The sequence below is a fragment of the Falco rusticolus genome, chromosome 1 (genome assembly GCF_015220075.1).
Source record: "Falco rusticolus isolate bFalRus1 chromosome 1, bFalRus1.pri, whole genome shotgun sequence".
NCBI classification, from domain to species: Eukaryota; Metazoa; Chordata; class Aves; order Falconiformes; family Falconidae; genus Falco; species Falco rusticolus.
Window position 1 is genome coordinate 60,843,108 of NC_051187.1, and position 17,515 is coordinate 60,860,622.

At 41.9% G+C, this 17,515-nt stretch overlaps 1 protein-coding gene across 1 annotated transcript in view; it reads left to right on the forward strand.

The window, feature by feature from the left end:
- The window catches only part of LOC119154243 (transmembrane protease serine 11E-like), a 41,547-nt gene that overhangs the window by 1,426 nt on the left and 22,606 nt on the right, over positions 1 to 17,515 (forward strand). The window contains exons 2-3 of the mRNA XM_037401562.1: positions 6,363 to 6,484; positions 7,209 to 7,327. Coding sequence (XP_037257459.1) covers positions 6,363 to 6,484; positions 7,209 to 7,327 — 241 coding nt within the window. The remainder of the gene's footprint in view (positions 1 to 6,362; positions 6,485 to 7,208; positions 7,328 to 17,515) is intronic.

The following is a 17,515-nucleotide window of genomic DNA, read 5'->3' on the forward strand; positions in this document are numbered from 1 at the left end:
TGTCATTTTTAGTCAATACAGTGTTGACTTTGTCAGGAGAAGACTGAATTCAGTTTTTGGTTCTGTGCTTCTTTAGTGGTACCCTGTTCAATACCCAAAGAGTCTCTGCCCTGTTTAATATCCTTACCTTAAAAGCTACGCTGCTCTGTCAGGTGACGGATAAATCCCCATCAGTTGTGAATACCAGTTTGCATGTGTTACATAAAGAGGGAAAACTTAGTTTTTGAGAGTTCTCTGCCTAGCAGAATTGAAAAGCCATTCCTTTTTCTTCTTAGAGGTAAATCTAGTTAACACGTCTTGTTGATATCAATAGTGGTCTAAATAATAAGCGTGCTAGAGGATAGTTAAATAGCATCTGAGATGAGTTTAGTTGCCTTCTAGTTAGGAAAGGATTTAGTTGTTTAAATAGTTGTTTAGGTTATTATAAAATCTAAGGTACATTAGGGGAAATCTGTGTTGGATAATTAAATATTTACACATTTCTGAAAGGATGGGGACTTCCTGGTCTTAATCAAAGGCCCTGCGTAACCTGTTAAATGTCCGGAGCTCTTTGCTGGGCAGGCATGTAGATCTGAGCGTGGAGCTGTAAGCCTTGCTGTTTGAGCTCATCATGCTGTGCCTCAGTCTCTTGCAGGAGTGGGGCTTCAGTATTAGGTTTTTCCAGTTCTAGGATGCCTTTTTTCACAACATTTCAAGCTAAGTTGAAACTATGGAATGTGTGCTCCATAAAATCCTTCAGGAAGCAAAGCCGCTAAGGAAAACTGGGTGGAGTAGACAGCTTTGCTAGTCTTGTCCCTCCTCTGTTGTGCTGTGTCCTGCAGTCTGGGAAGCAAATGCAGTGTCCTACCCACAACTTCCTTGTGAAGATCTTGTGCCCTGGCAGGGTGGGCTACAGAGTAGCTGGTGGTGCATATGCGAGTCTAAAAGTGAATATGTAGGTGGAAATGCAGTGCCACTTGCACCAATTTGTCATGCGGTAGGTGGGCAAAATGAGTGTAGATTACAGACTGCTGAGGTGTATCAGGAAATGGATGCCAGCCCTGGTGCAAGGACACTCGTGTCCCATTGGCATTAGTGGGAGTTAACCTTCATTACTGCAGGAGGCAGATGTGGTTCCTGCATGGTACCAAACAGAAACCTGTTCTGCTGTTTGTCCCAGAGCAGATCCTGATTCCAGGAAACCCTAGTGAAATACTTTTGATTCTGGTATACACCACACCTCATTTGACTCGTATGGATTGGTACCATTTGTGTTTCCGTGTCACCTTCACTCAGTTTCTGACCATTTTAGACAGGAAAATCAGAGTAAGAAAGGATCTCCTCCTAAGCCGTAAAATCTGGTTGTCTTCACTGACTGAGTGAGCTCCAGTGTAAACGCAGCAGCTTTTATGGACTTTGCTATCCTGTTGGACGGTGTTGCAGAAATGCCTGTCTTTATTATTCACAGACAGTTTTATGATTGGGCTTTTTGTGTCAGCGTAAGTTTTGAAAATCAAATAATTCTGTTTCCATCACGTACTCCTTCTATGTCTATATTTCTGGTTACTTAGAGGTCTTCATTCTGAATGAAGTCAAGCTAACACAAAGCTTGGGATGGCTTAATTTTACATGCTTCTGATACAAGACAATCTGAAAACTTCATGTTTTAGTGGTAACGGGGAGACAGATTTTATACAGAAATTAAAATGGGAATTGTCCAGTTTCTCTGCCATTGGAAAATTGCCTGGGGTTTCAGAGTCTCAGCTGAACCTCTTGTCTGAGGAACCTTCTCTAATTTCAGCAGCATTTCTCCCATGAAGAAATTTGTCCATCGCTGTTCAGTGAAAATACATTGCTAGATTACAGCATCTCAATATTTATCTACCCAACCTAGCAACTGTTTATTATGTATAAAATACATAAAAACTTATTATCCAGCCAGAAATGTAAACTGCTAAGGCTGATAGTATTTTTTATCGATTTTTTTTCTCAAAGCACCTCAAGACAGAAGTACTGCATGCATTCTAAAATCATGGAAAAAAATTGTTTGTCTAAGCATGTCTCTGTTACAGGACTAAAAACATTTAATAATAATAAGGACATTTAATAGCCCACAAGAGATCATCTCTAGGTGACTGTTTTGGGTTTGGCTGTCATGCTGTCCTGTCAGCACCTTTCTTGACCAGACACTGTCAGTACGTGCATGCCAAAGCAGAGCCTGTCCTGTGTTCTGTTTCATGGTTCATGCTGACTTAGCTACACACTGTCTGTGATATGAAGCTCAGTGCAGGTGATGGAAGAGTTCCCACAGGTGTCAGAGTGTGTTTTCTGCCCTGGTGAGGAAGACCTTTGAGGCTTTTCCTCTGAAGGTGGTGTGACTCGTAGAAGGCAGTTTTAATTCTGCTTCTTTGCAAGACGTGAATCAAAATTCCAATAGGTAAAAGACACTCTTATTTATTTTGTAAACTAACAGTTTCAGGCTGCAGTGAGGCAAGTGCATGCATGATTTATTTAATGTGAAGTTTATGATCTGTTTATTGAATGGCACCCTTAAAAAAAAGTTTGGGTATTAGGTAAGATTTTTAATTTTTCTTTGAGACTGGCTTTTTTTCCCCCAGTGCTCCTCTGCTACTAAAAGCCAATAGACGTAACTAACCATGTCCTCCTTATTTCTACCTTGTAAAATGCTTAAGGGGAGGGATCTTTCTGGCTTTGTGTTTATTGATGTGAGCTGCTTCTTGAGGAATTGTTCCTGGCGGGCTTCTTTGTGCTCATGATGGAGGGGGGAACCCAAGTACAGAATGTAGGGCTCCAAATCACCTAGCACCACTCAGGAAAGGTCTCAGAGGGTATTTCTAGGAAAATTCCAGCTGAATGCCAATTGAAAAAGCAAAGACAGTGTTAGAAATTATTAGGAAAGAAAGAGAGGACAACCAAGTAAAATTGTTGTCAGTGTGGGCAATTTGTATCAGTTTTTGTCATTTCTCTTTGTCAGCAAATATTTCAGTCCTCTTCCTAATCAGACAAATCTTACTCTGGGACTTGACAGTCTTCTGTAGAAAGATGAAATCCAGTCCCTGATTGCAGTGTATTTAAAATTACTGCACAGGCATGGTTGTCTGGGAAAGAGCAGAGCCTCTGGGGTAGAGGGGAGGACCACTTAGGGTGTAGGCAGAAGGGACCCTGACAGAAAGCCCGCTGAAGTCAGTGGAAGGCTTTCAGCTAGTATTTTGTTCAGGCTTAAAATCTCCATTTCTGCTCTGGACGATTTCAGTGACCCTGTCACCTGGAGTGTTTTTAATCCTGCTATGCCTTTCTTGGTTACTCTCCCAGTTCCCTCTCTGTTGAGCAGATAGTTCCCAAGGAGTTGTAAGGGACTGCTGGACTCTTTATCTGTGACAGTAAATTCCCACTGTTGAACTTGTATCAGCTCTCTGCAGAGTATTTCAGGCTCTGGTGGGTCATCATGTGGATCAAAGCTGTTTCAATTCTGGGATAGTTACTCCTCTTGTGTGTATTGAATCCCTGTAAGTACTGTCCAGCTTTACACAATGGGATGTGTTATTAGATGAAATAATTGATCTTTGAGGAATGAACCTTAGGAGACAGAGCAAAGCAGCAGCAAAGCTCAAAGTTAATGGGAATGGAAAAGGTTCAGCCCAGCAATCTGTGTTTTTATCTCACAGGTATTTTTGAAAACCTGGATTTGAAATCATCCTGGTGTGCTCAGTTTGCACATCTATTCAAATGGAGAAGTATCCAGGTGGAACAACCTAACCAAGGACATTTTACTCAAAAATACCTTATGTTTTTAAAACCAATTTTTGTTTTAAAAATTAATTAGGAGAGGAGAGTGAACCTTAACAGTCATTCTGTGCTATTATTTATAAGGAAGGGGGACAGTTATTCAGAAAAAACAGAAGGAAAAAAAAAAGACATCCCAGGTCCCAAAACAGTCCCACCCCTCTCTCCTTAAGTGACTTTCTAACAGATACTTCTCAAACAGTTTATTGTCTGGGGAAATTCAGTTTAAAAGCTGATGTCTGCTTTGTACCTCTTTCAGACGATGCTTTCAAACAGGTTTCATGAATTAAGTGAAAGTCATGTGTGTGAGTAAAATTACATGTGTGAGTAACTATTGTGGACTGGGCGTTCTGTTTGCTAAATGGTAATATGAAACTTGAAAGAGAAGAAATAAAGAATAAGAATTATTAAAAAAATGTTATATACTATGTACAAAAGAATTCTGAAAAGGTTTCAGTTTATATGGTACTTTATATTTAACTGTATCCTGACCACGTTACTTCTGATCTGAAACCGCTCTTTCACTGATATGATAGGTAGTAATTTCTTCACACTCACTGACTGCGGTGTAAAAGGTGGCATTCAGCCTTTCAAATGGGCTTCTCCGACCCAGCATTTTGGTCTGGGGCTGTGCCAGCCCAGGTTCATTATAGCTGAAAGACCTTCTAAGTGTTTTTCCTTCTGTGTAGATTAATTGAGACAACTGCTTTTTAAATGAGAGTATCTACAAGAATGAATGCGAGTAGGTTGTGTCAAGTTAAGTGTGTGTGTGTTTTGTTGGTTTTTCATGCAGCTTAGTCTCACTTCAAATGTAAGAGAAACATTTACAAAACGTACAAGACATGCAAAGGACTGCTAGTTGGAGTGGCAGAAAACCCACCCCAACAGACCCACATGACGAATTAAAGCTGAACTCGCCACTGACTTTATGGTTTCAGCTAACAGTTACTATTTAGAAATAGTCTTCTTAATGAGGCAGAGTCCTGACTCATTATAGCTGCATCTTTTTCATTTCTCCAGTTAAAGTTTTAAGGCAACTTCCTACAGTAGTCTCAGAAATAGCTTTGGAGCTGCTAATCTCTTAACAGGACTGTTTAATTCCTATCTTCTTTTTTTTTTTTTTTTTTTTTTTTTCCCCCCTCCTCTTTTCTGCTGTGGATTCACAGATGCATTTTGAAGCAAACCACAGGAGATGAGAGATTAATAGTTTAGAGGATAACAGGAGTGAAGGAGACACTAGCTAGGAGATCCAGTACAAGTCAGAACAGGTATGAGTGACAAATGAGTATTCCCATTTTCACTCAATCAAATGTCACGATATTTAGCCTGAGTCAGTTGTTTTCCAAGCTGAAATAATAAGGCCATAACTGTAAGGCATTACAATGACATTAGAATGAAATATCAGAACCTGCTTCAATATTTATGTACTGTGCACAGTGTGCTTGCTGTCTTATTCCTGCACACAGCTGCAAATTATTTTAAACTTATTTTAATGTATTTAAACTTATGGCTCATGAGGTAGGTGTTCTGGAAGTGAGCTGTATGTACTTTGTTATGAATGTGGGAACTCACTGAGATGCCTCATACCCTCAGGAGGAGATCCTGGGAGCCTGCTTTGCTGGGGGAGGCTGTACCTTAACCTGAAGGTGTGCATATCTGCACAAATGAGATAGCTGGTTCTAGAATGAAAGACTCTTTGCCACAAATTCTGGCTTCCTGTTCTGTATTTTGTAATGGCTGATAACATAATAGAAAAGTGGCTTTGAGGATCTTCAGATGTCTTTGAGTGTATAGGTAGAGTTAGAATTTGCTGTGAGTAACGTTTTTCAGGCAGGTTTTTGTCTAACTATAAATACTGACCTGCAGACTACTGACTTTCCTTGAGTTAATGTGGATTAGCACCTGTGTAATTAAGAGCATGGCAGAGAGAAGTACTGGTGAGACTTCCTACTCATGTCCCCTGGTCCACTCACATGTCCTTGCCCTTGCCCTGTCATTTCATCCCTTCAGAAAATACTACTTAAAGCAGTGCTTGTCTTTTGCTTTTAGACTTAGCCTGAGTAAAACAGGAAGCATAGGCTGGCTGGCTGAAATCTGTTTCTTGTCCAGCTCTGGTTTGCAGACAGAAATGGATGGAGCAGCTTGGAAAATGTGTAGATATGTACTACACAAAGCATGGGATGCTTTTTCCCAATTTTATTGCACAAAGCATTTTTGGGAGCAAAGGTGCTAGAGTGTCTGTGATGACTGATTTTTTTAACCAATTGAAAACTGCCTATGCTGCTGTATAAAAATTCACCCAGCTAAAAAATAAGTTTTATTCTTGCAGATTTCCAGTCAGAGGTCATGTAAGAAAGTGCATAGTGGGACTCCTACTTAATTTGGCATATCCCAACATCTATTTCAAAATAGTCTTGAGTCATGGTTTCATTTTCAAGGGTGTTGGGTGAGAAGTCAATTAATACAGCTGGGAAGAATCAGCTGATGTTGAGAGAGAAAACTTTAGCTTCATTTTTGGGAGGGATAATTAGAAAAGTGTCTCTCATTAATCTTATCCCTTTGTTCTTCCTTTCCCCCAGAATTCATCAGCCAGCCATCAAAATAAGACATCTTGAGCCCTGGAAAATAGCTCTAATTGTTATTGGAACAGCAGCGGCAGCAGCTATCACCATCGGTCTCTTAGTTTATTTTCTGGCATATGGTAAGTTTCACATAACAAATCACTGTTCCTATGTTTAGTGTATTTTCTTTGTGCTTGTTGTGCTGCACAATGCTGGGAGTTTGCTTTTTATCAGTCCGTTTAAAGCTCTTTTGGGGAAAACCCACTGGCTTTTCTAGAGCTCTTTTGTTCCTCATTTAGCATCTTTGCTGATCTCTTAGCAACGTTTCCTGCAGGGAGGTTTATGGCTGTGGTTTCTGTTGGCTTTCACTTGCTTTCATTCCTTTCACATCTTCCTCATGATTTACATCTGTGATGAGGTCAACACAGCTTTCTGGTCTCCCTTACATGAGTGACAGAACCTTCTGCTTGTCTCGACTTGTGATGTTTCACTGTTCCCTCGCCTTGACCACCAGCAATCACCTGCCAGGGCTCGGCGTTGAGTGGGCACACAGGCCAGGAAGGAAGGTGGCTGACCAGTAGGATGCAGCTCGTGATCCTGTGCGAGCCCAAAGTGCTATTGGCCAGCATTGTAACTGTTGGGGAAACTGAGCTTTTTGTCACCACTTGGCTTAGATCACCTAACTCAATTGAGTTCTTGCTCCTGGGTTTCTAGCTTTTGGAAGCTGTATTTGAATGGGTTGGATACGGGTGAAGGATCATCCACCCCCTAGACATCTAGATATCAGTCAGCTCTAGGTGTATATCAAAAGTTCATTCGTCTTCGTGCTTTCAGTATTACCTGTTTCTCTTATTTCTCTTACAGATCAGAAGCTGTTCTATTACAGTGCCAACGTAAAAATCACCAACATCCAGTACAGTAATGAATTGTCCAGACAGTCCTCGGGAAGGTTTAGAGACCTGAGTGAGAGGGTTGAGAGACTGGTAAGTTTTGATCATTGTGCCTTGCTGTTAAGGATTGTGTGATAGAAGAGTCATTAATGTGAGCAGCACACTTTTAGACCACAGGTGACTGGTGTACCCTGATCCCCTATGGTTAGCAGACCTGGGAAATGGGGAGTCACGATCATACCTGGCAGATGTCTTGCACGTGCCAGTCTGCTTGTTCTAGCTTGTCACCTCTCTTTGTCCCTGCAGTGGCGAAGCAGACATCGACAATAATCTCAGCTTTCTCCTATATCACTAGTCAGTTGTGTGTGTCTTCTCTTTCCCTGCCCTGAGCCTGATTTTATGATTTATGCCCCACTGTCTCTAAGGAAAGCATTCTTGTACACCCTCTCGTTTATGGGGTGGGGAACTCTACCTGGCAGGCTGTTGCCGTGTGTTGACAAAACAATACACAAGCCCTTTTCCTGCACCTTTGGTATGTTTTGTTGGGAAACACTCCTACAAATAGCAGAGGCTGCTGAGTGGCTCTCAGTCATACAGTAGCTATGGAAATAAATAGACACACTGCAATTTCCTTTCTTGTTTTCTCTTTGAGACACTTCCCCACAGATGATAATTACAGAGTTCAGCTCTTTACAGCAATAAGCATGTGATTGTACTTGTATCTTTTTGTGCTTCATTCATCAGAGTTTGATGTGTATCTCTTACCACCTGTTTAGCAACCTTGCACAGATACTCAGTTAATAGGACAATCAATGCTTTGCTCCCCACTGTGATTTAATTTAGGGCCGTGCCATTTGTCCACAACAAAATGTGAGCTGTGGTGAATATTGTTCTGGAGAAGCAGGGTGCTATATAGGGATTTGGCAGTGCTAGCATCTCTTTCTGGCTTCACTGCTGAGGACCTTGGAGATGTTAGTATTTTATTTTTTTTTTCTATACTTGTTTCCTTTCTGCCCTCTTTACCTACTGGGGACCGTACCATATTTCCCAAGATTTGCTCCTGGTGCATATCTGTATGTATAGAGTCTTACATAAGGTGCATTTACTTAGGTGCTACTACTTGACAACTATTACTTAATAATTGCAGGCTTTAAACCTTGTGATATAGGACCTTGGAGAGGGAATGTTCTACCTGACCAAGAAGACATTGTGTATTGCTGAGACAGGAGGAAGGCAAGGGCTGGGGAGAAGTCTGAGGTATAACGCTTCATTGAGTAAAGTTGTATCCCTTTCTTCCACTCGTTCCCTCTTCATTTTTTAAAAGTGTGGCTCCTTTGGCAAGAAATTTGGTTTTAGCTAAGAAGTTCTTTCAGACAGTGTCCAATGCTGTCAGATTTCCTCTGAGCATGGCTATTAATTTAGATGCTTGAACGGAAGCCAATGCTTTAGAAACCCTGTCTCCTCTATGGGTGCTAAGCACTTCTGACAGTAGTGACAGTAAATACCAGCGTTGGTTGAGCAGTGAGAACCATTATTTCGGAGCAGTTAATTGTACTTGATAAGTAACACCATAACAAACATACAGAGAACTGTGTTACCTTTCCTTTGTTCCTGTGACTTTTCTTAAAAGCTGTCTTTAATTCAGCCATTAACTGCTACCTCTCACTCAAATTTTGTGAGTTCTTTGCTGTAATTTTAGGTCAGCTGATATAAATGGTCCATGCCATAAACTTTGACTTTCTGCGGGTTTAGTTCCAGGTGTTCCGTCTCATAAGGATGTATGAGATTAAGAATTGTCCATAAGCTTATTTAAAGTGACTCTATACACTAATGACTAACAGTATGTTCTTTGTAAATCTGATTGTCTACAGGCAAAACTCAGCTTGTAGTGATAAAAATCAAAGCAATCTCTCTAGAGACAGAATTATCCTCTTGACTTCTTGACAGCTGTCTCAGAACATCTGCATTTTTATTTTTAGAGTTTTCACACCATCTCTTTTAATAGAGGAGAAAAGAGTGGAGTTTTTAATCACATTTTCTGCTTGGTCTGGATTTACCAAAATCCTCTGTAGTCTTTCCCCAGCTGTTGTATAGGGTTTTGGATGTCCAAGCCTTCCCATTGTCATAGTAGTAACAATACCTTAAGCTCATATTGTGAAACAGTGAGTCAGTGTCAGTGCAGATAAATGCAATGTCTTTCACAATACTTGGTGCAAAGTGAACAGAAGTGAATCATCTCTGATAATCAGAAGCATTCAAATTACCTGAGTTAGTGCAACTCCCTGCCAAGTGCTCCCTTCTCTGATCCCTCCCTGATGAAGCCTCCTTTGTTTCTCCCCAGAACAACCCTGAAAGGACCTCTTTTCAGAGCTGATGTTTCATCAGGAAAAATGTTTTTGCTCCCATAGAGAAGTCATCTCATGTCCTCCTTAGAACTGGCAGAAGATGTCCTGATGTTTGCTTTGGTTTCAGAGTTGAGTAGTAACACCCATCTTGTGAACAACATTCCTGACTCTCTTATCTCATTGAAGGTGGGAGGGAATGCAGGGAGATCGTGCCAGAGAGCTGATGAAGCTGGTGCACCAGTCAACATCTCAGGGCTGACTGGAAAGTCTGGAAAATGTCTTGTGGGGTGGAGCTGGGGGGACTGAGATAGATGATGAAAGGTCTTTTCTCCTTGCCTTGCTTCCTGCGAGTGTCTGTGAGGGTTCCCTTTGTGCTCTCTTGAAAAAGCAGACCTGATTGAATGCCTCTGTGGAAAGAGATGTTCAGCTCACCAGAGCCTCCTCATTTTTCTGGCGAGACCCTGTTCTTCTCTTGTTCAACTAAAATGGACCATGCCAGGCTGTCCCCTCTTGCACTGGATTAAAAGGGCACAGTCACAGCCTTAATGGCTTCTTCTTCAGGGAGCCTCTCTTTTATAGTGGGTTCATATAATGCTTGGCTGATCTGCACAACTTTTACTGACTAGTTTTCTGCAACTCCTACACCAGACTTGATTTTTTTTTTTGTTTTGGTTGGGGTTTTTTTTCCCCCCAAAAATGTATTAATTCTTTTGGATTTCCCAGGAATCTTGGAGGCTCTAACTACCTTCTTACTACAGCATTCCAGGAAAGATTTCCAAGGCCTTGCTTTAAACTTTGCTTCTTCAGCCCCTCTGGCACCCCAAAGCGTGGAAGGAGCTGAGATAGCTGGGTCTAGATAGACCTGAGTGACTAAAATGATCTCAGTTGCCTGCTCTGGGCAGTAGCACTAATTGCCCTGTGTGCAGGAGGAGGGTGGAAGGGCTTTGTGTCTAGTGTGGAAAGTCATCTTTGACTTCAAGGGGAGGAGGTATGCATTCAAGAGAGCTTGAAATGAGTACTTCATCAAGTCCATCTTAAAGAGAATTGTCTCAGCTTCAAGGCTGGCAAGCGTCGAGCTGTGGGAATAGTGGATACCAAGTAGCTGCAGCATGTGACCCCTTCAGTACGTGGCTGGTTGCTCAACAGAAACAGACACCAGCCTTTACTCTGTCCACCAGTGATTTGCAAATGTACCTTTCTGCTCTTTTTACCACACCACAATAACTTTCTGATACTTTCTCCTACATGTTGCGAGCTTTCCCCTCTTCAAGGACAGCTTATGCCACCCTCCTCCTTTCCCAGGCACCTAGTATCTCCCTGTCTCCTCCTCTGGCCAGAGCTGTTCCCAGCCCTGCTCTTGGGCTGCTTCTCCCTGTCCTAGTCCACGTGTCTTTGTGGACTCTTGCGTTAGACACTGTACCCTCCTCTGCTTCTGGGGCTGTGCCCCATCCATTATCCCCTACTCTCTCCTGCTCCCGTGTGACGGTAAGCCAGGCTGTGGGTTGGGTGGATGGATGCTTCTCAGGTAATGAGTGTAGCATGGCTCCCTCCTTCGCTAATTGGGTGGCTGGGGGAGAGGCGAGATGTTTGTTTTCCCTCCATGGGTGTCTTGAGCCATGGAATGGACTGGGCATGGATTTCCCCTGTCATCTCACTATCTGCAAGGCATCTGGGCTCTCCCCCGTCCTTCCACCATCTGAAACCAACACAAAACTATCTGGCTGGATCTGGGCAGAGTGTTTGGGGGTTCTACTAAGAGGCTACCTGGGTACATCCCCTGGGTAACTACTGCCTATCCCAGTATTTCTATTGAAGAGATGGAATGTCATCAAGTAATCCTTGCCTCAGGACTCAGTACTGTGTGTCAGGACTTCTCTTTTAGAAACAGACATCTTGCTCCAGTGACTTTGAATAATAAGAGAATTTTCTGTGTCCTTAAGTACAGATGTTGGGGAAAGTTTTTAATGAATACAGCTCTTGAAGTCTTTCCTGTCTGATAGAATTGAATTAGTGTTGGTTTAATTTAGAAATAGTTTCTCTACTGAGTATTGCAGAAGCAGTTGTGATACCACAGGAAAATACTGCAGAATGGTTCTGATGACTGTTTCTGTTCTTAGTCAGTTTAAGGACTTATTGCTGAGTCCCTGTACTGGAGCTGTTAATGAAGTAGGCAGTTTTGTCCCTTGGGAGATGATGATTTTAAAGGTTGTTAACACATTTCTCTCACTGCGAGGGGGGAGAAGCAGAAAGGCAAGCAGGTGCCATGCATGTCCCTCCCCACACACACCTCCTGTTCTCTGTGCTGCTAAGGTAAGTGAGGGTCCCAAGGACTGTCAAGTGCAGTATTTGGCACTCAGTACTTCTCTGCAGCTCTGCACCGTCCCTGCCGCTTTGTGGCTCACCAACAGGGCTTGTTAGCTGTATCCAATGCCTCTGCTTAGGTGCCTTCTGTGCCACCACCTTGAAGGACACCAGTGGGGTGCAATGGGATCTCACTTTGCCCTGCATTCTCAGTGGTGCAGATTTGCAGCTGCTTCAGCACAATTCAGTTATGAACAAGGCGCCCTGCAGTTTCCCAGCTGCTGGGCGCTGGTGTCTCCTCTGTGCAGACAGGGAGCTGAGCTGGAGAGAGGTGAAAGGCCAAATCAATAAAGCCAATTTAGCAGCTAAAAAGAGATCCCTAGAGACAGGAAAGAATTTTTTAAGTGCCTGTGGTAATCAGGAAAGGACCCACTTAGTTCCTCTGGCACACTCAGGTTTTATTCATCCTCATCGCTTCAGTTACTTTGTGTTTGTTCTCTCTTAACGCTCATGTAGACACTTGTGCTTCCATGGGAAGCAGAGCTTTAACACCTGATAACCTTGTTTGGTGGATGAGTTAACCTTCAACAGGATGCTTGTAACTGAAGCACTGCTTTCTACCCAGTGATACGCTTGCAGTGATCCCTGTATCAGTAAGTACCTCGTATCATTTGAGTTGTGAATAGCTTACTGCCACATCTTCGAGGCCAAAGCGTGAAGTACTGGCTAAGGTTTCCATCTGAGCTGAACTCAAAGGAAGCCTAGCTGAAGACTGGCAGCAGTGAGTGAGTAGATGAGACCGCTGTTTTATGACACTTGGCCTCTTTAGGGTCAGACATGACTCAGGTCTTCCTGGGAAACAGAACTGTGCATGTGTGTGTTTGGGAGAGAGAGTGAGGTGAAATACAAAATCACTTCAGAGCAAAGAGCTATCTGCAAAGCTGGCTTGAACTATACATGAGGTATGTTTGTCGCACTTTCCATGTGGGTGTTAAGGTAAAACTCAGAAGCATGTGGCTTGCTTGATGAGTGCCTTATGGTCCTTGGGTCAGGAGGTTTGTTTTGTAGGAGAGGATCCCCAAGGCAGCAGGTTTTTGAAACACTCCTAAAGACTATTTTCTCTGGGAGACCAGACTGTGAGGACTAATTTAGAGATGAAAACTGAATATGCCCCAAGTAATGGGAGTGTGCTAAAGATCAAGGGTGTCTTATGTGACTTTTTTTTTTTAAAGCAAGTTGAAAAGTACAAATATCTACAAGTATCATGTAGCTTCATTTACTGTATGTGTGCTGTTCCCTCCCACCCCCCCTAAAATACCTCTTCTCTCAACCCCTGAAATAAAAGAAAATGGAAGATAAATTGGACAGATCACAGAAAGAAAAATTACAGTACCTGCAGCAGCCCAATATTTATTTCCAAGGACTTTTCAGAGTCTTGTAGCACCCAGACCAAACTGATGAAGAAAGTTCCTGGTTGTAATAAGCTTCAAGAGATATTTGGTAGTGTTTTCAGATACAGATACCAAAGTTTATAACCTAAGTCCTTGTTGTGGTTTAACTCCAGCCAGCAACTAAGCACCACACAGCTGCTTGCTCACTCCCCTGTGTCAGGACCGAGGATAGAATCAGAAGAAAATTCATGGGTTAGGACAAAGAAAGTATAATAATTAAAGCAAAAGCCATGTGCGCAAGCAAAGCAAACCAAGGAATTCATTCACCACTTCCTATCAGCAGGCAGATGCTCAGACATCTCCGGGAAGGCAGGGCTCCATCATGCACAAGTTACTTGGGAAGACAAATGCAATCATTCTGAACGTCTCCCCCTTCCTCCTTCCCTCAGCTTTTTGTTGCTAAGTGTGACACCATATGTATATCCCTTTGGTCAGTTGGGGCCAGCTGTCCCAGCTGTGTCCCCTCCCAGGTTCTTGCGCACCCCCAGCCTGCTTGCTGCTGGGGTGAGAAGCAGAAAAGGCCTTGGCTCTGTGCAAGCGCTGCTCGGTAATACTGAAAACATCTCTGTACTATCAATGCTCTTTCCAGCACAAATCCAAAACATGGCCCCATACCAGCTACTATGAAGAAAATTAACACTGCCCTGGCCAAAACCAGCACAACCCTTATTTAAACCGGAGGATTCCTAGGCTCTGTATGTGCTCCCTCAAGTGCTTGCTCAGTACCGATATGAGGTGAAAGAGCAGAACTTTCATTGAAATTTTTTCTTGTTCTTTACTGAAGGCAGTTTTATTTATAATAGTACAAAAGCCAGAGAAATGAAGCCTTTTAAACAAAGATATTTAGAGACTTTTAAATAATATTCTCCCTTTTCTCTTGTTCTGCAAAATAATATTGTAAAATGAAAAAAAACCCCACATCTTTTATCAATGTAAAGAAAAGATCTTTAGGATTAAGGAGCATTTTGAAAAAAAAATCCTCAAATAAGTGTAAGCATTTGACAACTTCTGCTTTAAAATCTTTGTTTTAAGGGAATGGTTCTCACGATAGGAAGCATTGTCTCTGGACGGGTATGGTACAATGAGGGTGCCCTCTATGGGTGACTGGGACTAGAAACAAAGCAGAAAGCATCTTTCCACGGTAATTCAGCCAACTGGGAAACAGGGCAGCGTAACAGTGGCCAAGATGACAGTGTGGTGACTTATTTGGCTCTGGAATTAGAGCTCGACAACGCACTCGACAACGCACTCGACTGTCAGTATGTATATATACAGGTGTGGCCTTAAAGATATACGTGAAATGCTGTACACAGAGAGAGGAAATAATTGCAGAAAGCACTTGCATCGCACTTGTGATGCTTTTTTCAGAAATTCCTTTTGAAATCAAAAGAAGAAAAAGGCCACTGGCATAGTCATAGACTGCATTGATTTAAAAACTGAGGTATGTTCTTGTTTTGACTTTTGTTTCCAGTTTTTTTCCTGTTTCCACAAGTCACAGTAGCACAGGGAACTAAAAATATATTCAGGAGAATACAAAGTACTTCTAAATGCTAGTGCAAGTCGATGCATTGTAGTGTTGTCAGTGTGCTCTACCTAAATAGTATGCATTTCCAGGATGAAATTGTTAGTAATCAACAATGTGCCTAATATCTGACTTTTTTCTCTAACTTAAATTCAATGATCCTTCAACAACATTGATTCTTTGACTTATTAATTCAATGTAATTTTCTCAAGTATAAGCTGATGTTTCTTTTTTATTTTTTCTTGATTCATCATGGCAGAAGGTCTAATAAGCACATACAAAGCCAGAAAAATCATAAGATGACACAACCCCTACCCCCAAATAAGTGACTGTAATCCAGATCCAGTGTGTGGCAAGAAAAGCTATAAAATGTGCACAAAGAAAATGGATGCCTGAGCTGGAAAAAGGAATTCACAATGAAATAAAGGGCAGTTATAGATATCGTGTGTGATTAAGGGTAGAATCTTATCTTAATTATAGACCCACAATCCAGAATTACTGCGTTGTTTACAGGTAATTAAATCAATGAAGTGATTCAAGATGTGAACTGGTGTCACTGAGATCAAAATCTGGCTGGTCAAGAGAGTGGCTGTTTAAAACATGGTGTTGTCAAAAGGAAGAATCAAAATTCAGTACTGAACTTGGGTGGCTGATGGCATTTGGACACTTATAACCTGAATACATCACCATTGATCTTCCTTAGATTTCATAAAGCTATTCTTTTCTTAAGAGCTATTCTCTCCTGTATTTCAGCTCCTTACCTTTAAGTATTGCTTAAGAATAAGAAGCACAGAGTAATTTTCCTGGGAAAAGCATACTTTTTTTTTGGAAAATAAAATACACAAAAGCCTTTCTCTGGATATTAGCCCAGGTGATTTTTCTCTGTAAACTTGATTTTCTCTCCAAAAGTTAGAAAATCTCCCTAAGCAGACAAAATTTCAATGGTAGTGTGAAAGTTTTAGGAAGCTAATTATGGACAATTTAAAGCAGGGAGTAGGAATGGGAATACTTAGGTGACCTTAATTCCAGCTGTCACTATTACATGGCTATAATGAAACTCATGCCATTACATGTCTTTGAAATTGGTTGCACTAGGCATAAGTGTAGTACTTTAAATCCTGACATTATCCCATGTATTAGTCCTCTTAATTTCTTTTATGCGAAAGAGCAATCTTTTTAGGAACTACTGTACAAAGTCAGTTATTTCGCTTTTGCAGCCAGCACCTCCAAGAACCACCCAGCTGAGCTCCTTATGTTAGTGCAAAGTCAGATAGTGCTTACTCACCTCCCAGCTGTAGCAGTCCAGTTAGTTCAAACTCTGTGAAGTTTGTGATACCATTTGGGATCACACTGCTCTTGCCTGCTGTGACACATGCAGTCTTTGGGTATTTGTGGTTTCTGATGGGAAAGTTTCTGATCTTCTGGTTTGCTGGAGGCCCATGGATCATTACACTCACTTTCCTTCAGGTCCATTTTCTTCACCTTGGGCAAGCACCATGACTATAGGGCTCTTGCTGCTGTGAGTAATTGTTATCTCTGTTTCTAAGGGGAGCATGATGTTAACATCCTGGTTTGTGACCATGCCAGGTTCACTTTTTGTTGTCCCTGTCTTTATCCTGCCCTCTCTCCCTCTAACCCCTAACTAACCCCTCAGCTGAAACCTGGGGAGTAGATATCCCAGGTTCTCAAGGGAGCTGCTACTGGATTTGCATTATGGTCAGCTCTGGGAGTCTCAGCAGGTTGAGCTGCAAATTGGCCAGCAAGTTGGGTGCTAGGTACAGAATTAACACAATTCTGTTAGTAGTAATTCATTTGATATGATTACTGCAAAACTGGAGAGAGTTGCTAACCCAGGTGGCATGTTCCAACTAATATTTAGTCAAAAAGCTTTAAAAAATCACTAATGATAGGCTTTAGAGCCAAAGGAGCTAGTGAGGCAAGAAGAAGAATGTAGTATGAGGATAGCTGCTGAAGGACTAAACTGGCAGCAGTCAAAAGAGCAATAGTATTGAGCAACAAGAGGATTTGTGCTCCTAAACCTACTGAATGCTTTTGAACATCCCACGCAAGTAATGCAGTAAGTTCAGCAAATATTCCAGAAGAACATTCTGTCAAACTAGATTTAAGATAACCTTTTTGATAAATCGTGTTACCCTGCATGGAGTGGCAAAGCAGTGCGTGGTGGGAGAAAGCAAGGGCTGACACAGGCAACCCAGCTACACATCTGGGCAAGCGTAGCTCATGTCAGCCCCATCCTACATCGGAGCAATGCACCTGTTGCATGTGACCTACTTCCAGAGCTTGGGGGTTTTTTGGGTCCCAGGGAAGCAAGGAATATTGGGTCATTCTGAAATTATGAATATTTTAGTAGGTTGTGTCACGGGTCATGTAGGAAGGCCAATGAGAAGACAAACAGTAAAAATATGAGACAGAACATTAATCTTTGAAAGTTATTATCTGAAGGCATCTTGCTACATCTTTTTCTCTTACATAAACTCCATATGAATATAAAGATTACTGGTAATAATCCAGGTTACCAAAGTCATTGTCGAAGGAAAGAGGAGATTTAGGACAGATTCATATCTACCAAACAAATTCATCAGCAGGTGAGAGATAGGGGCTGCAGTGCAGAAGTTTGCCTAGCAAGTCTTCACTGATAAGA